The sequence below is a fragment of the Coturnix japonica genome, chromosome 19, assembly GCF_001577835.2.
Source record: "Coturnix japonica isolate 7356 chromosome 19, Coturnix japonica 2.1, whole genome shotgun sequence".
Classification (NCBI taxonomy): Eukaryota; Metazoa; Chordata; class Aves; order Galliformes; family Phasianidae; genus Coturnix; species Coturnix japonica.
Genome location: NC_029534.1, coordinates 9385 through 28751, shown reverse-complemented (window position 1 = coordinate 28751; position 19367 = coordinate 9385). Strand labels below are relative to the sequence as shown.

General features: G+C 49.4%; 2 protein-coding genes and 1 long non-coding RNA gene across 5 annotated transcripts; 1 reads left to right on the top strand and 2 right to left on the bottom strand.

The window, feature by feature from the left end:
- Positions 1–163: 163 nt before the first annotated feature.
- CDCA8 (cell division cycle associated 8) lies at positions 164–4767 on the top strand. Of its 2 annotated transcripts, none has more exons than XM_032448421.1 (10): positions 164–334; positions 483–611; positions 953–987; positions 1844–1919; positions 2227–2363; positions 3037–3116; positions 3363–3464; positions 3609–3735; positions 4154–4240; positions 4564–4767. In XM_032448421.1, exons 1-10 carry the CDS (start codon positions 253–255, stop codon positions 4606–4608), a joined length of 900 nt encoding a protein of 299 aa, XP_032304312.1. In that variant the 5' UTR covers positions 164–252; the 3' UTR covers positions 4609–4767. The 2 variants fall into 2 exon arrangements, with proteins under 2 accessions (XP_032304312.1, XP_015736278.1); XM_015880792.2 differs by having other exon boundaries at positions 167–334; positions 3366–3464.
- An 808-nt stretch (positions 4768–5575) lies between these two features.
- On the bottom strand, positions 5576–12474 carry LOC107322714 (ATP-dependent RNA helicase DDX25-like). 2 transcript variants are annotated; one of them, XM_015881041.2, is made up of 12 exons: positions 11942–12314; positions 11275–11823; positions 11112–11159; positions 10297–10432; positions 10133–10225; positions 9921–10023; positions 9456–9570; positions 8932–9109; positions 8389–8626; positions 7685–7847; positions 7025–7213; positions 5576–6265 (listed from the first exon to the last, which is right to left on the bottom strand). In XM_015881041.2, exons 2-12 carry the CDS (start codon positions 11429–11431, stop codon positions 6204–6206), a joined length of 1482 nt encoding a protein of 493 aa, XP_015736527.1. In that variant the 5' UTR covers positions 11432–11823; positions 11942–12314; the 3' UTR covers positions 5576–6203. The 2 variants fall into 2 exon arrangements, 1 of the variants encoding a protein (XP_015736527.1); XR_001559027.2 differs by lacking the exon at positions 5576–6265 and having other exon boundaries at positions 7097–7213; positions 7580–7847; positions 11942–12474.
- A 780-nt stretch (positions 12475–13254) lies between these two features.
- LOC107322715 lies at positions 13255–15036 on the bottom strand. The gene is made up of 2 exons (XR_001559028.2): positions 14407–15036; positions 13255–14214 (listed from the first exon to the last, which is right to left on the bottom strand). It is a non-coding gene; the product is annotated as an uncharacterized LOC107322715 (long non-coding RNA).
- Positions 15037–19367: the final 4331 nt, after the last annotated feature.

Sequence of the window (19367 nt, the reverse complement as noted above, 5' to 3'; positions counted from 1 at the left end):
GGTATAAACGCCCCGCGTTCCCCACGCGGCAGAGCAGCAGCACAACGGCCGCTCCGCTCCCTCCATCGCCGCCATGGCGCCCGCGGGCAGGGGCCCGTCGCCGCGCCGCGCGTCATCACACCGCGCCGGGTTCCGATTGGCTGCGCTGCCGCTCGCGGAGCTCTGATTGGACGGCAGGGGCGCGTCGGGCGGCGGTTGAACGCGGCGCGGGCGGGAGCGGGACTCGGTGAGTCGCGCCATTCCTCGTCCGTCATGGCTCCTGCCCGCAGGAAGGCGGCCGCGGCGGCGCGAGGCAGGAAGCTGAGCGCCTTCCTCAAGGACTTCGACCGGGAGGGTAGGACGCGGGGAGCAGGCCGCGGGACGGCGGGCTGCGGGAGGGAGGGAGGGCCCAGGCCCAGGCCCAGGCCCAGGCCCAGGCCCAGGCCCAGGCCGACGTCTGTGCTCGAGCCCGGGTCGCGTCCGACGCGTTGTCCGTCCCGCAGTGAAGAGCCGGATCGAGCAGCTGCGCACGAACGGGGAGCGCCTGGTGAAGGAGATGGAGAATCTGTACGACATGGAGCTCCTGCGGCTGCCCGTGGCGCTGCGCGAGATGAACTGGCTGCAGTTCTTCGGTACCGGGCGGGGCGGGGCGGGGCCGGGGCTGAGCAGCGCTGGGACGCGGGGCAACAGCGTCCGGCAGAACGCGGGCGGGCGCGCAGCGCCCAGTGTGCGGGGCCGCTCGTTCGCCGCCGGAACGGCCGCTGTGCGGGGCTGCCCGCTGTGCGCTGTGCGGGGCTGCTCGCTGTGCGGGGCTGCCCGCCGTGCGCTGCTCGCTGTGCGGGGCCGCCCGCCGTGCGCTGTGCGGGGCTGCCGGCTCCTGCGGCGTCACGGCGCCCCTGTGTGCGCTGCGGGGGCTGTCCCGGCTCGCTCCGCTGTGCCGCTTCCAAAGGAAATGTCTTCTTTCTAAATAAAGGAGGAAGCCAACGAGTCCTGGAGGAGGCGGTGATGGTACGTACCAGCACAGATAGGAAACTTCCCCGCGTGTTGCGTGTTCCTGTAGGAGACGAAGGATTTGTGCAGAAACATCCAGAAATTTTGAGTGGGAGAAAAGGAAATGTGTGGGAGGAGGGAAACTTGAAGACCTGTTTAAACAGCTCTCAGCCCATTGACAGATTTCCTGGGAATGCAGTGGAGGGAGTAAAAGCATCAGCACACTCAGGAGTGTAACTTGTGAGGCTTAAACCATGTCACGTTGTTTACAAACACCAGGCGGGTATCCCAGGTATCCCAGCTGTGCTTTTAGAGCTCTGGTATATGTGCACCCTCCAAGGGCATGCATGTTCTGGGCAGCCTCTGCCATTATGCCTCTCCCAGTCCTCTGCATTTTAACATTCTTCGTGGTCTTAAAGAAAAAAAAGAACTAAACACGATTTAGTCACTTTTGTTTGGCTGCTCCATCATCACACACGGAGATCACTTGCCTCATGCACCAGCCCTTCTCTCCTACTATCTGTAAGGTTGCTCTGCTTCCCTGGAGTCATACAGTGCCCTACGCTGTGGGGGTTTGCTCCTAGGTCTCTGGAAGAGCATGTGCCTTTCAGTAAGATAAAGCACTGCTGTGGTGGTTGAGCAGCAGGCAGTAGGTGAAGTGTGCTTGCAGCTGTCCAGCAGGGCATGCTGCCTCTGAAGGGCATCAAGATCTATTATGTCCAGAATAACTTGGAAGGACCTTGTTTGAGCACAACAGAAGAACGTGAAGATATTTTTGCTGTGAAATAGTTATAAAGATTTTGCCTGCAACTTTGACTTATTGCAAACTTACACTACTGATCATCCTGACAATATTATGTCTTCTTAATCCTAGGCAGACCGGGGAATAACAGAAATAAACAAAATAACAGCAGAATTTATCCAGACTCCTTTAAAACTCGTCGGGAAAGGTCAGTAGTTAACATTCTGTGAATACTGATTTGGTTCTTAGCTACAGCCTTCAAGATGTTTAAAGACAGGGGTGTAATTCTGCCTCTACTCCTGCGACCTGAAGTAGTTTTACTTGCTTTAATTAAAGCATTCTGAATAATTCATAGCTGTGTTCTCTTTACTGTTGTCATCAGAATTAAGATTTTAGAAGCAAACTGTTTTCAAAGAAGCTTGTACTATATTTCCTTACCTTAGCTAATGGTCAGTTATGTCGTGTTAGTTTTTTTTTTTCCCATCAACTTGAATAACGCTTTCTCCTCTTTGTAGAAAATTCTAGACAGGATAGTGAAGCTTTTGAAGAAGCAGCAGAGGTTCCTTTGCTTCCTCCAGCAAAGAAAGCGAAACATGATAGCCAGCTTCTCGTGGAGCAAGCAGCTGCAAGCACTAATCCAAGAAACGGAAAGGTAAGTAGCTGCTCTTTGTGATGGCTTTCGTTCCCAGGATGTAAACTATGTAGCGAGATGATGCTGATGCCTATGGTGGGACAGCTGTGCAGGATGCTGTGAGGGTGATTTTGAAAAAGCTGTTGATTCCTGATTGTTCTGGTGACGCTGCAAGCTGGCTTTCATTGGCAGGTAGTGCAGTTACTTGTAGCAAGCAAACTGACTGTGCTGCGAGTTACCTCTGCTCTTATTCCTTGTTGTACTTCTGCATGTGAGAGTCATCCTTCTCATCTGAGCAGGTGTATTCAGCATTGTTGTATGTAGGGAGTGATATTCCCTAGAGCAGAACAGTCTGGGCCACATTGAAAATATTTCACAATAATGCTTTTCAGTTTTCTAGTTTATGAATTTTGCTGTGGGCAATAATAAATATGTGAGCCATCCTGAGTCAGAGTAGAAGCTAACGTGGTCTGTTATCCTCCTGAAGTTCTAGAGCTGAACTTCAGGGAAAGGATGTGAGGATAATACTCGGATGGGAAAGTTCTCAAAAGTTTGTCCAGTGGCTTGTTTCAGACTCCTGTGCTGCAGGAAGGAGCCTGCTGAGCCAAGTGTTTCATATGGAAGCATTTGCTTGGTGCAGACTTGGCTGTCACAGGAGAAGGAAATGACTGATTTGGCAGCTAATGTGTTTCAGGTGAGGACATCCACTAAAAAAGCACCAGCATCCAGGAGCAGAAGACCTCCTTCAGCAAGAGTGAAACGCATGAGTAAAAGGTGAGTAAAGATGAGTAAAGTAAAGTGAGATGAGTTTCGTGGCAGGATTTCAGAAACAGAGAGTAATGGTGCAGTGCTAATGTAGCTGCTGAATGGGATGGCACGTGGCCTAGCATGCTGTGCTGTAGGGCGATCTGTGAGAACCTTGGGTTGTCTCATCTAAGTCTTTGGTACAACAGTGCTTACGTATCTCTTAAAATGATTCTTCTGAGAGCATGCCTCTACTTACATTTGCTTCCTTTTAAGCAGATCAAGCAAAAGCAGCTTTGTTACTCCAGCTACTGGCAGAAACCTTGATCTCTGTGCTCGAGGAGGCACCTCCGTCATCACACCCAGGTTTGATTCCAGGTTTGTATACTATTGCAATACTATTGCATTGCAGTTGTCTATGTGCAGAATATTTTCCAGCAGCACTTTGAACCTGCATTGGAAGACTTGGTCCAAGTGCTTTACGCAATTGTAGAAAAATTCCTTACCTGTTGCTTTTTCCAGAGTTTTCAAGACGCCGGGTTTGCGCACGCCCTCAGTAAATGAACGTGTTTACACCATCTCTGCTAATGGCAGCCCCCTTGCTAATGGCAATGATGTCTTCATTACTGTTCCTGTTGGAGGAGGGGAGGTAAAATCAAACTTGGGTCTGTAAAAATCCATGCAGCAAACAGAGAGCTCGTACCTTCTTGGGGGCCTTATCAGATTCAAGGGACTCCTCTTCATCTGTTCTTGGCCACTTACTTGTGCCACCACAGTTTATCAGGAGGTAAATGTTGCTTAAAAGGAACCTGAAGAAATTATTAGTCAGAAGTGGGAGCTGTTTGATCTGGTCTAAGCAGAATGCAGACTGTTGCTTTGCTGCTCTTTAAAATAATGCTGAAAGTACCTTCTGCTCATGGTACACCAAGGGCAGGTATGAGATGAGCTGGTCAAGCTGGATGTGGTTCTTGGCACATACATGGTCTCCTTGTGTGTGTGGAGTTCTATTTTAGCTGCTTCTAGCTGCTGCAGCTAAACAGCAGTTGGTGGTTTTTGGCTTCTTGCAGAGCATTTGTTTAACAGCAAGGGATCTGACCAAGAAGAATATTCTTCATCTCAATCCGGAGGCACGAGGCATTATGAACAAGCTGTCTGTAAGTCTGTTTCTTTCTTTTTTCTGTTTGAGACCTGAAGGTAATGCAGCATCGTTTCTGTCCTTACTTGTTGTCCTTAACTGTAGAGCTACTGAGCTGTAGCTGAAGCTTCCTATTTCAAGTCTTGTATCTTAGCTTCTGCCCCTGGTGAAGAAGAAGCATGAGCTGGGAAGGGAAAAAATGTCACATTTGTAGAAAAATAACTATTGTCAGCATTTTGAAAACCTCAATTGAAACCAAAGGTGTCTTCGGCTTCAGGTGGAAACTGGAAGCGGCTGTGGGTTATAATCTCTGGCTATTGATGAATTTCTCTTTCTTTCTAGGTTCGTCTCGCACAAGCTTGTAGCAGTGCAAAAACGCACAGGTGAAGGGCAGTGAATGTCAACACCTTTTGTAAACGTGGAGCTGCTATAGGCTACAAGTACAATTTATTTGGTGTCTTCTTACTCTGTGAGCATTCATTTAAACAAAATAAAATTAAAACCGAACAAAAAACCAGCAAAGCCATTAAAACCAGTGCTGTACAACTGGTAGCACGGTGAATATTCCAGCGTCCTCTTCCGGCTGTCTGCATGGTTCAGCTGACACGAATCACAGCTCACCATGTTCAAAGATATGCGAGGCTGAGCGAGGAGCAGCTGAGTAACGGTGGGGAGCGGGCACTCGGTGTGAGAGTGGGGGGAGCACGTTGAGAAGAAATGGAACGAGGTTTAATGGGGCCGAACGATGCGGAGCGGAGCGAGGACGGAGCGGGAGCAGCAACGGCCGAGGGAAGGCGCGAGTCCAACCAGCTCCGCGAGCGGCAGCGCAGCCAATCGGAGCTCGGCGCGGCGTGATGACGCACGGCGCGGCCACCGGCCCCTGCGCGCGGTGCCGTGGGGGCGATGGGGGGCGCGGAGCGGCCGCGGTGCCGGGTGGGCGGCGGGGGGTGAACGCTGGGACCGCGTGTGTGTGCGCTGTGCCCGAAGGGTCTGTTGTGTCCTCCGAACATAGGGCTGCGTGGGAACACAGCGCTCATGGCAGGGGCTGGGAGGGACACCTGCTAAATAATGAACGGCCGCTGGTTTGAAGATCTTAATTGGGAAAAACGTGGAGTAGCAGAAGTAGCTCATGAGAGGGCTACGTTAGATACGGCTTTTGTAAGGAAGCTGAAAGGAATGTATTAGAATTCAAAATGACAGATCAGGTAACAAGGGTATGACAGCCATTGTGAAATGGACAGAGGAGGAAAGGCTGAGCACGTTCTTACCGACAGAAAACCAATTGAAAGCAGCAGCATCACTGAACTCGGTCTGTATAACAGCATCAAGAATAACACCCTCTAAAACAAAGGGATCTTTTAGCACTGAACTTTAATTTAAAGGGAAAAGAAGAAATCAGTAAGAAAATAGCATTTGTTCCCTTGTGTTCGTTATCTTTAACGAACTTTTTGGCTCCTCAGAGCTTCCATTTCCTCTTCACACCTCCATGGAATTTCCACATTACACAACAGTGTTTCCTCTGTTCAAGAGCAGTTTCTGCACAAACCTCAGACACAAAGATGTTTGAACTGGGACTTGTCTGCTTTAAACTTATTTCTTTCAGAGAAAAGAAAAACAACAACACAACAAAACAAGGAACAGGGCCCCAGAAACATAAACCACCACCTCAAAACAAGGAAAGAGCCCAGAACTGGGCGATGGTATCCTGAACAAAGCAACAGTGCCCCAAACAGGCAAACACTGCCCCAAAACCAAGGGGCATTTCCACAAAACACCAAGGAATTTTCCCCCAAAGCACCGAGGAAACCAATCAGAATCATTTGTTAGACTGAGGGCATTTCCCCTACTCTCCTTCTAAAACAAAACGTCACAACAAAACCAGGTACCACCGGGAAGTTAGAAAACCGGGGGATTTTCTCCTGGATTTCACATACAATTTAAACCAAAATGTGAGCAATTTGGAGCTAAGCCGTGTTTTTTACTCAATTTTCCAGCTCCTCAAGCTTGTCCATGCAGTCTGTGTCCAGCCTCTTGATCTTTGTCTCTGTAGAAAGGAAAAAATGTCAGTGCAAGAAGGAAAAACATCCCTGGCAATGGCAAGGTGCCACTGCTTTGGGACTGCTAAAAAAAGGCAAGATTTGTATAGAGCATATAGAAAAGCATAAATTTGGGTTGGGTGAGATGTGATCTGGGCTTCACACACTAGCAATTAAGGTACAATTTTTGAAAGATGTTTTATCCCCAAAACAACAAACATTATAAAATGTTTTAATCTAAAAAATGGAAGATTTGGAAGATGCTCTATCCTAAAAGCAAGCAACATTTGGAAGATGTTTTATCCTTTTAAGACAGCCCTGTCCTTTCATAACTGGGAAAAGCATGAGAAAAAAACACCTGGGGTGGGAAGGCTGAGGGACCTGAATCACAGAGTCCCAGAATAGAACTGTTAGAAACCCATAACAGAACATGGAAGAGGAGGCAGCAGGGAGAAACACAGAGAGGCTGAAGAAAGCAGAAAATGGGCCAGTTCCATTCAAAATGAGGCAGGTCAGTGTGCTTAGCCCTGCTTCTAATCCTTGTAGTCTGTTTTCTAGTTTTATATCATCATATCTTATTAAATCATATATTCTTATTAAATCATTTCTCAGCTCTGTGTCTGCAAAGTCCCACTACCTTTATTTATTTAATAGCAAAAACTATGTTCCAGCTACAGCAGAAATGAAAACTGGATGACCAAGTGGGGAGCTTTTAGTCCTTGGCTGCACTGGAGGAACAGGGGAACAAGGGAACAGGGGGCACTCACGGAAATGTTCCTCTATGCAGTGCACGAGGTGTACGCTGTGGCTGTCCACCATATTGAAGGCGATTCCCCTCTTCCCGAAGCGCCCTGCCCGCCCGATGCGGTGCAAGTAGGTCTCAAAATCTGGCTGCTTCTGACGGTTGATGGGAAGGCCGAAGTTCACCACAATCGTGACTTGGGCCACGTCAATCCCTGAGTGACAGAGGACTCTCAAAAAGAGCTTTCTACCACCCTAAAAGCCATCTCCCAACCCCTTCTGAAGGCTGCTTCTTAATTGCTGTGCACGCTGGACAAAATCACTGCTTCACTTGCATTTCTGATCACTTTGTCTCTCCAATTCCCATTCTAATCCCTTTCCTTGCCTTTCTGACCAATGTTCCCGTGCATTTCTGATCATTTTTTTTTTTTTTGTGTTCATCCCTTTTGCCTTTGAGACCCCACTGTGATAAATTTTTCCCAGTTCATAGAATCATACTGACAAAAGCCTCAGCTTTCATGATAAAGTTCTGCCTGTCAATGCATGGTTGGAAACTTGAAGCATGAAACCTAAGTGCTTACATTATTCAAAGTGAAGGGATTTCCACATGACAAGGCTCAGAGCAAAGGAATTTTCATAGGAGAAGTGGATTTTCATCCTTCAGTGTGTCTGTTTCTGGGACTGACCTCTCGCACAGACATTGGTAGTGATAAGAACCTTCTCCTTGGCGTCACGAAACCTCTGGATGACTTCAGCTCTCTGCACAATGGACAGCTCTGCTGTCAGCATGGCCACTTGGTGCCCGTCCTGAATCATCTTCATCGAGAGCCAGTCTGCACTCCGTCGGGTCTGCATAAGTGGGAAAAGGCTGAGCTTCCCTAGCAGCTCTGCATCTGCTGCTCACTTTTCAACTTCCCCAAATCCTTACTACCACTCCTCTAACTTAATGCCAATACATCACTTTACCAAATCCTTGCCTGCTCTGTGCCAGTCCTTCACATTCCCAATGCTCATGCTCCTTTACATCGAGCCCCTGGTGCTTTGGAATAGGCAGAGCCTCAAAACAAGGCAAAAACAAGCAAGAAGTTGGGACACAAAGTGCCTCTGTTAGGACACAAAGGAGCAAAAATGATGCAGACTTTGCTAGACACAAAGTATAAAGGCTGAGGGAACATAGAATAGTTTCCATGCAATGCCCACCATGGCAGTTAAGTAAACATGGTCTCAGCAACTAGGCACTGTTACCACACTGAGTTTTAAATGCTATCTGTGTGCTTCCCATCCCTCCTTTGCATTCATTTGTGGTGATCTGTGGAGCAGCAAAGGTCACTCTTGGGTTGATCATGCCAGACAGATCACTGGTTACTCACTGCTTGCAGATGAGATGTACCTGGCAGAAGATCATGGCCTGGCCAATGGTGATGCTGCCATAAAGGTTGCAGAGGGCCTCATACTTCTGTTCCCAGTTCCTGCAGACAAAATAGTACTGCCTAATGTTGGTTAGAGTGAGCTCCTCTTGTCTCAGCTTGATGATGATGGGCCTGGAGACAATCTGCAGGGCAAACTTCCAGAGAGTTTCCTTGAAGGTGGCAGAGAAAAGCAGCATCTGGCAGTCCTTTGGGAGTGCCCTGGGGTGGGACAAGAGTTTGTCAGACCTAGAAGCTCATTAGCACTAAGGATTCATTGCAAAGAGGAACTACATAGCACTGTGGACCCAAGCACTGACAGTTTGTTAGCCCATGGAATTCATTAGCATTGATGACACATTTACACTAGGAATTTAACAATGAATAACTTAACAATGAATGCAAGCCTTACAGGGAAAAAAAAAAACAACACATTTTGGAGAAAGCAAGCCCTTTGTGAAAAATCTTACCTTCTTCCTCCCTCTTTTTGCATTTTCCCATGCCAAAGGCTTATTTCCATGACTCACCTCTGGATGCGGATGCTCTGGGAGGAGAATCCCTGCGTGTCAATCATGACGTCAGCCTCGTCCAGCACAAACATGCAGATCCTCCTCATGTTGAGCAGTCTTCGCTTGAAGCACCAGTCCAGCATGGTGCCTGGTGTGCCGATGACAATCTGCTCCTCCAGCACAGTGCCTGCGGACACTGCCAGAGAGGGTGCAAAAGAAGGGAAAGAGAGGGGCAAAGGGTGCAAAAAAAAGGAGAAAGACACAGCAATGGGCAAAAAAACGCGAGACAGGTGAGGGGCAGGCAAAAACAAATAGGAAAGAGATGGGACAGACAAGGGAAAAGCATGGAGCGGTAATGTCCATGGGTGTCTGTGTCAAAAAGAAACCCAAGGTCATCAGGATGGCTCCTGAGCAGCAGCACATGAATGCAGCCTCCATCAGCAAGCACTGCACAACCCCTGACACTTCAGGGCTTATGAAGCATCCCTATATTCACTTAGGGATTACTAACTGCTGTAATCACTCATCAGGGTTGGACTAACCTCTATTGCCCTGCACAGCATAGGTGACCTTGATGTCATTGCAGAACCGCCCCATCTTCTCAGCCACATGGCCAATCTGCAGGGACAGCTCACAGGTGGGAGCCAGACAAAGGCACTGGGGGGTGGTGAGAGGTATTAGTTAGGCATCAAAAAGCATCAAAAAGCATTGAAAAGTATAAATGAGCAGCAACCCGGAAGCTGCAGATTATAATGAGCATCAATTATGATGTTTAATATTAGAGACTTCAATAAACTGTAACCAGGATGCTTGAGTTTATGATGAGCAGTAATTATGATGCTTGAGGTTATGAAGAGCGGCAGTGACGATGCTTGAGATTATAATGAACAGCAATTGTAAAATGGACAGAAACCCAGAGCTCTGCCTGCACGAACCCCACAGCCACACGTAACAGGAGCAAACCCAGATCTCCGCCCGCACCCGGCGGCCGTGCCCCTGCTCCATACCTGCGGGTACCTCTCAGCACCTTTCACTCTGCTCAGCATTGCCAGGACAAATGCTGCTGTTTTCCCCGTCCCGGACTGGCTCTGCGCAATCAGGTTGTGGGGTCTGCAAGGGAAATGTTAACAGTAAAAGTCTGGGGTCTCTGTGCCAGCACCTCACAGGGGAGGCAGAACACAGGGGCTGATTCATCCCTTCCCGTGGGGTCAGGACTCACGGATGTGCCATCAAGATGGGCAGAGCGTTTGCCTGGATCTTCGATGGTCTGTTGAAGCCCATGGTGTACACGCCCTGTAAAAGCTCCTTTTTCCTGTGAAAAAGCACAACCCGGGGCGTTCTATAGGAACTGGGGTGTGCGAGGCCGGGTGCTGGGGAACTTACAGGTGCAGCTCCTCGAAGGTTCTGATGGAGAAGAGTGGGGAGGAGGGGTCCTGCTGCAGCACCTCCACGTCGTGGCTGTTCTCTACCAGCGAGGTGTGGAGCAGCTTGTTGAGCAGTGAACTCTCAGCCAGGTCCTCTGCACAGGGGGGACAAACATGCATTTGTGAAAAAAAAAAAGGTACATTTCTGAGAATAATATAAAGCAATGAATCGATGCAAAAAGGGTCGAGCTAGGTGAAAAAAAAGCAGCATGAGAAGAACTGACCATGAATTTGTACCAAAACTGTGTGAAACCATCACAAAATTGTGGCACAAAAAACCAAACAAACAAAAAAAAAAAGGACCGGGTTCAGTAAAAAACCAAAATCAACCAAATCCACGATGTGTCCGTGAAAACTGCTAAAAGAACGGCACAACTTTGTGAAAGAAAAGAACAGCATGAAGAAATGATGACTTCGTGCAAAATATGTGAAGAGAATGCAAAAAATTCATGAAAAAGTAATGAAAAAAAAAACCAAAAAACAAAACCAAATGAAATTGTGAGAAATGTGCGAAATGTCTGGGGAAAAAAAAAAAAAAAAAGGTGAAAACCTACAGAAAATACCGCCCCGTACAGCGGCAGCGCCCCCGGCCCGGCCCCGGGACTCAGCCCCGTCCCGTCCAACCCCGGAGCCCGGGCGAGCCCATACACCCACCCACCCACCACACCCCACCACCCACCCACACACCCACACACACCACCCACCCATACACACCCACCCATACACACACACCCACACACACACACCCACACACACACACACACCCTCACACACCTCTCTCCTCTTCCTCGCTCTCCTCATCCTCGCTGCTGTGGGGCGGCTCTGCGGACGGGAACCGACGAGGAGCGGTTGGCACGGCCCCGGCCGGGGCTCTGCCCCCTGACCCATGTCCGTCCCCAGAGCCCCGCTCCGAGGTGGGACCCCGCGCTTCCCTCACCCCGACGGTGCCCGAGCACCGACCCCTCCTGGCGCCGACAGAAGAAGCCGTCCCGGCCGAGCGGCTTGGAGCTGCGGTAGCCGCTCGGGGACGGGCTGCGCCCCGGAGCCCTCGGCCGCTGCGGGCCTCGACCGCCTGAAGCCGCCGGCGCCGCCATGGAGCCACCGTTCGATGTGGAAAATGGCGGCCGAGCGGCTGTACCGGACGGGAGGGAAACGGCGGCGGGACGGGGTGTGAAAACGGAACGTGGAGACAAAGACGGGCCAGGAGCCGCACCGTGCGCTGTGAGGGGTCACGGGGACGGGTTTAGGAGGGGTGCTACTAAATGCGGTGTGAAGGGATGTGGGGACGGGGAGACACAGACCCCGCCGTGGGCTGTGATGGGATTTGGGCAGGGATGGGACTAACATACCCTGCTCTGTCGCCAGAGGAAAAGCTTTAGTGTGAAGTTGCTGTCCAGCATCATCCACCTGCAGAGAGATTTTCTCAAAGATGGTCTTCACCTCAGCTAAGCCAATATTTCTGTTGTGCCGGCATTATATCATAACTCTGGAATATGAATAAAGTCACGTATTTAAATACAGCGAATAATGCAGCTCTGATAAACTCTGCCAAATAACGCAGCATGGGAACTGCCGAGTCACAGCCTGAACTACTGATTGATCACCTGAGGCGAGGGCTGGGCCAGCCCAATTCAGCTGCATGACCAGAAGTGACTCCCAGAGCCCATTTAAGGGTGGGGAAGCGATCTCTCTCTCTCTGAAGATCTCTCCTTTCTGGAGTCTTGCACTGCATCCTTGGATAGGAGTCATTTCTTGTGTTGTCTCTTTGCCACCATGATACTCTTTCCAAATGTAACTCCTGTAAAGCTGCTTTTCCGACTGTACATTTGTTGGCTGAACAGACGTACAGGTCAGAGGCAGCCAAAGGAAACTCCCATCCGACTGCTCCCTGCACAGTTCTCAAAGCAAATATCCAAGTTACCTTTTCACAAACGACCCACAACAGCTCCCTGACTTACTGTGAATGTCCAATCCAGCTGCGAGCAGATACATAATCTGTCACTTCAAATTGGCATATCATGTTTCCTTGTAGAATCCTTGAGTTGTTTGCAGTTCTAAGCCATTTATCAGCTCTCTATTATTTCTTTCCTTTCATCCAGATACAACAAGACTCACTTTCTTTGAAGCCATGACAGGAGGCTGGACCATCATGGGAACAAAACCCATAGGACACCTTTGTTCTGCTGAAGCTCAGGCACGTGGTCCAATTACTTCAACACTTAATAACCCTTTCACTCGAGCTGCTGATTCCCCCCTAGTGACAGACAGCTGCCACGGCCAAGGTTTGGCTATGGAATCCTGCATGGGAACAAGGACACTGAAGGGACACAGCTTGACCACTGCCTTCCAGTAACTCAGTGGCCCATCCCTGCAGCTCCAGGTTCCTGTAACCAACCTGTTCACGTGTGTCTTATCTCCATGATGTCTCCATGATGCTCTCATGTCAGCTCAGTGTCTCCATGATGTCCCCACGTTTCCATGATACCCCTTTTCCCCATATCCCTGCAGTCAGGCGATGTCAGGCACTGGGACTCAGTGGCTTTGAGTCTGGGTGCCATCAGGATCCCAGTCCCCTGACTGAACCTCAGCTCCTTCCCATACTCAGGGGCAAGGTCTGGCTGTGTGCTGGGTTATTCTGCTATATACTAATTCCCAGGGGCATCTGGGGAGTGGGAGGGGCTCTGGGAGGATAAATGCAGACCTTGCCTCCTGCAGCCTCACCCAGCTCCCAGAGCACAGAGGAAGATGAAGGCAGCTGTGCTCAGCCTCACACTGTTGGTCCATGGACACATTTGGTTGGCTCATGTGGAGCTGAGGAGCGCAGTGCTTATGGCTTCAGTTCTCTGTGATACTGAGCTTCGTCACTCGCTGTGTAGAGCAAATACATCAGTGTTGGAGGAGGTGACTCTCTTTTTTCTTTTTTCATGCAGTTAAAATACGAGGAAGGTGTGTGAATGTGAATATGTGTGTATGTGAATATGTGTGTATGTGAATATGTGAATATGTGTATATGTGTATATGTGTAAATGCCTTCAGACAGGTCATGGCCAAAAGATTTTTATTTATTTATTTTTGCAGGAGCAGTAGTTGAGGATAATGTCGATGTTTCATTCTCTGCTGCTGTTTCTCATGGTGCTATTCTAGAATTGGCTTCTGTTGTTGACTGCTAACTCATTTTAAATACTGATAGAAACATCCTGCTCTTTTTTTTTCTGCCTATATTAAACTACCATTTTTTTCCATTGTTTTTTTAAGTTGTACTCCCAAAAAGAACATACAGCTGGATCTGGAACAGCTGCAGGCAAATAGTGCAGGATCAGATCAGAAAGTTCCTTGCATCCTTGAGGAGTGTTCTCATATTATTCTTACGTAGCATTGTATATTACTGCTGTAGCAAGATTTTTATTACAAATCCCTTATCTGTTTCCCAAAGGTGGTGCTAAGAAGCATTGCCTGATGATGACTTTCATACATCTCATGCTTTGTATTGATTCTTCCTTTGGGTCCAAAGCAGAACAAATCCTTGACACTGTGATGGGAGTCCCACTGTTATTAAAGTGGTTCAGCCTTGGTGCCCAGGGTCAAATGCTGGCAACATTCCCTGCGGCAGATGCTGCAACAGTTGCAAATGAAAGAACCGAAGACAAGTCGCTCGGTAACAAAACTGACCCAGCGGACATTTACAAACCCCGAGTGAACGGGATGGAACCTCAGAGCGGAGAGTCCAGCTGTGGAACTTGGTACCACTCGGTTTGTTCCAAAAGTTGCTCAGTGCAATGCTTTGCTTTGCTTTGCTCTCGTAAGCGTTCCAAACCATCCCAGGCTTCACTGCATGCGGCTGTGCAATTGATACCATCAATGTTCATCATCCCCGACACTGCGAGAAAAAAACAAAAAGCACGACAACGTCACTGAGATGGTGATTTAGTTACAGATATTCACACGCAGTTCGCACAGGTTTGCCGGGTTTGAGAAGTCTGCCTTGTTGACATTAGTTGTACTTTTTCTTTGTTTTGTTTTGTTCTGTTTTGTTTTTCTAATTTTCCTTTTCCCCCGATACTTCACTTACCCTTTACATGCTCGGCCGCCGTCAGCAGCACAGACCGGACGAACGAATCCATTGCGCGTTGTGTGCTGCCACCACGCGGCCAAACTGCAGAACTGCAGCCATCCGGAACAGCCGGTGACACGGCGCATGCGCCAGATCCAGAACGACAGTACGCATGGGCGAACTCCGAAAAGAAATGCGCATGCGCAATATCCAGAACATCAAGGCGCATGGGCGAGTGCCTGACCCACAGTACGCAAGCGCGAGTTCTTGAACTATTTTCGGATCGGGAACACGCATGCGCTAATTTCCAGACCAGCTTCGGAACCGTCGTACACAAGCGGCAGTTTGGGAACATCCATGTGAACGTGCCAGAACCGGAACGAAAGCACCATTAACTTAACAGGACGAATACGCCAGTGTCGGAAGAACAATGCGCATGCGCCAGTTTGAACCCCCAGTACGCATGCGCCAGTTTTAGGACGCCCGTGCGCATATGCAAGTTTAAAACTGCAATACGCATGCGGAATGGCGATCTAAAACTGGCGCATGCGTACAGGCGTCCTAAAACTGGCGCGTGCGTACTGGCGATATAAAACTGGCGCATGCGCACTACTGTGCTAAAACTGGCGCATGCGTACTGGCGACCTAAAACTGGGCGCGTGCGTACTGGCGATATAAAACTGGCGCATGCGCACTACTGTGCTAAAACTGGCGCATGCGCACTGGCGACCTAAAACTGGCGCATGCGTACTGGCGACCTAAAACTGGCGCGTGCGTACTGGCGATATAAAACTGGCGCATGCGCACTACTGTGCTAAAACTGGCGCATGCGTACTGGCGACCTAAAACTGGCGCGTGCGTACTGGCGATATAAAACTGGCGCATGCGCACTACTGTGCTAAAACTGGCGCATGCGTACTGGCGACCTAAAACTGGGCGCGTGCGTACTGGCGATATAAAACTGGCGCATGCGCACTACTGTGCTAAAACTGGCGCATGCGTACTGCCACCTAAAACTGACGCATGCGCACTGATGACCTAAAAACTAGCGCATGCGCACTGGAGACCTAAAACTGGCGCAATGCGTACGGGCGTCCTAAAACTGGCGCGTGCGTACTGGCGATATAAAACTGGCGCATGCGCACTACTGTGCTAAAACTGGCGCATGCGTACTGGCAACCTAAAAACTGACGCATGCGCACTGGCGTCAAAAAAAACAAAAAACAAAAAAAAAAAACAAAAAACCCACTAGCGCATGCGCACTGGAGACCTAAAACTGGCGCATGCGCACTGGAGACCTAAAACTGGCGCATGCGCACTGATGACCTAAAAACTAGCGCATGCGCACTGGAGACCTAAAACTGGCGCATGCGTACGGGCGTCCTAAATTGGCGCGTGCGTACTGGCGATATAAAACTGGCGCATGCGCACTACTGTGCTAAAACTGGCGCATGCGTACTGGCGACCTAAAACTGACGCATGCGCACTGGCGTCAAAAAAAAAAACACAAAAAAAAAACAAAAAAAAACCACTCGCGCATGCGTATTGGAGTCCTAGAAGCGGCGCATGCGTAGTGCGGCGTCATAACTGGCGCATGCGTAGTGGAGACCTAGAATTGGCGCATGCGTACTGGCGATATAAAACTGGCGCATGCGCACTACTGTGCTAAAACTGGCGCATGCGTACTGGCGACCTAAAACTGACGCATGCGTACGGGCGTCCTAAAACTGGCGCATGCGCACTACTGTGCTAAAACTGGCGCATGCGTACTGGCGACCTAAAACTGACGCATGCGCACTGGCGTCAAAAAAAAAACAACAAAAAAAAAAACAAAAAAAAACAAAAAAAAACACTAGCGCATGCGCACTGGAGACCTAAAACTGGCGCATGCGTACGGGCGTCCTAAAACTGGCGCGTGCGTACTGGCGATATAAAACTGGCGCATGCGCACTACTGTGCTAAAACTGGCGCATGCGTACTGGCGACCTAAAACTGACGCATGCGCACTTGCGTCAAAAAAAAAACAAAAAAAAAAACAAAAAAAAAACCACTAGCGCATGCGCACTGGAGACCTAAACTGGCGCATGCGCACTGGAGACCTAAAACTGGCGCGTGCGTACTGGCGATATAAAACTGGCGCATGCGCACTACTGTGCTAAAACTGGCGCATGCGTACTGGCGACCTAAAACTGACGCATGCGCACTGGCGTCAAAAAAAAAAAAAAACAAAAAAAACAAAAAAAAAAAACCACTAGCGCATGCGCACTGGAGACCTAAAATGGCGCATGCGCACTGGAGACCTAAAACTGGCGCGTGCGTACTGGCGATATAAAACTGGCGCATGCGCACTACTGTGCTAAAACTGGCGCATGCGTACTGGCGACCTAAAACTGACGCATGCGCACTGGCGTCAAAAAAAAAAAAAAAAAAACAAAAAAAAAACACTAGCGCATGCGCACAGGAGACCTAAAACTGGCGCATGCGTACTGGCGACCTAAAACTGGCGCGTGCGTACTGGCGATATAAAACTGGCGCATGCGCACTACTGTGCTAAAACTAGCGCATGCGTACTGGCGACCTAAAACTGACGCATGCGCACTGATGACCTAAAAACTAGCGCATGCGCACTGGAGACCTAAAACTGGCGCATGCGTACGGGCGTCCTAAAACTGGCGCGTGCGTACTGGCGATATAAAAACTGGCGCATGCGCACTACTGTGCTAAAACTGGCGCATGCGTACTGGCGACCTAAAACTGGCGCGTGCGTACTGGCGATATAAAACTGGCGCATGCCGCACTACTGTGCTAAAACTGGCGCATGCGTACTGGCGACCTAAAAACTGACGCATGCGCACTGATGACCTAAAAACTAGCGCATGCGCACTGGAGACCTAAAACTGGCGCATGCGTACGGGCGTCCTAAAACTGGCGCGTGCGTACTGGCGATATAAAACTGGCGCATGCGCACTACTGTGCTAAAACTGGCGCATGCGTACTGGCAACTAAAAAACTGACGCATGCGCACTGGCGTCAAAAAAACAAAAAAACAAAAAAAAAAAACAAAAAAACCCACTAGCGCATGCGCACTGGAGACCTAAAACTGGCGCATGCGTACGGGCGTCCTAAAATTGGCGCGTGCGTACTGGCGATATAAAAACTGGCGCATGCGCACTACTGTGCTAAAACTGGCGCATGCGTACTGGCGACCTAAAACTGACGCATGCGCACTGGCGTCAAAAAAAAAAACACAAAAAAAAAACAAAAAAAAAAACCACTAGCGCATGCGCACTGGAGACCTAAAACTGGCGCATGCGTACGGGCGTCCTAAAACTGGCGCATGCGTACTGGCGACCTAAAACTGGCGCGTGCGTACTGGCGATATAAAACTGGCGCATGCGCACTACTGTGCTAAAACTGGCGCATGCGTACTGGCGACCTAAAACTGACGCATGCGTACGGGCGTCCTAAAACTGGCGCATGCGCACTACTGTGCTAAAACTGGCGCATGCGTACTGGCGACCTAAACTGACGCATGCGCACTGGCGTCAAAAAAAAAAAAAAAAAAAAAAACAAAAAAAAACAAAAAAAAACCTAGCGCATGCGCACTGGAGACCTAAAACTGGCGCATGCGTACGGGCGTCCTAAAACTGGCGCGTGCGTACTGGCGATATAAAACTGGGCGCATGCGCACTACTGTGCTAAAACTGGCGCATGCGTACTGGCGACCTAAAACTGACGCTGCGCACTGGCGTCAAAAAAAAAAAAAAAAAAAAAAAAAAACAAAAAAAAAACCACTAGCGCATGCGCACTGGATACCTAAAACTGGCGCATGCGCACTGATGACCTAAAACTGGCGCGTGCGTACTGGCGATATAAAATTGGCGCATGCGCACTACAATCCTATAAATGGCGCATGCGTACTGGCGTCCTAAAACTGGCGCATGCGCACTGGCGACCTAAAAACTGGCGCATACTCACTGGCGACCTAAAACTGGCGCAGGCGTACTAGCGTCCTAAAACGGGCGCGTGCGTACTGGCGATATAAAACTTGGCGCATGCGCACTACTGTGCTAAAACTGGCCGCATGCGTACTGGCGACTAAAACTGACGCATGCGCACTGGCGTCAAAAAAAAAACAACAAAAAAAAACAAAAAAAAACACTAGCGCATGCGCAGGAGACCTAAAACTGGCGCATGCGTACGGGCGTCCTAAAACTGGCGCGTGCGTACTGGCGATATAAAACTGGCGCTGCGCACTACTGTGTAAAACTGGCGCATGCGTACTGGCGACCTAAAACTGACGCATGCGCACTGGCGTCAAAAAAAAACAAAAAAAAAAAAAAAAAACAAAAAAAAACCCACTAGCGCATGCGCACTGGAGACCTAAACTGGCGCATGCGCACTGGGACCTAAAACTGGCGCGTGCGTACTGGCGATATAAAACTGGCGCATGCGCACTACTGTGCTAAAACTGGCGCATGCGTACTGGCGACCTAAAACTGACGCATGCGCACTGGCGTCAAAAAAAAAAAAACACAAAAAAAAACAAAAAAAAAAACCACTAGCGCATGCGCACTGGAGACCTAAAACTGGCGCATGCGCACTGGAGACTAAAACTGGCGCGTGCGTACTGGCGATATAAAACTGGCGCATGCGCACACTGTGCTAAAACTGGCGCATGCGTACTGGCGACCTAAAACTGACGCATGCGCACTGGCGTCAAAAAAAAAAAAAAAACAAAAAAAAAACACTAGCGCATGCGCACTGGAGACCTAAAACTGGCGCATGCGTACTGGCGACCTAAAACTGGCGCGTGCGTACTGGCGATATAAAACTGGCGCATGCGCACTACTGTGCTAAAACTACCGCATGCGTACTGGCGACCTAAAACTGACGCATGCGCACTGATGACCTAAAAACTAGCGCATGCGCACTGGAGACCTAAAACTGGCGCATGCGTACGGGCGTCCTAAAACTGG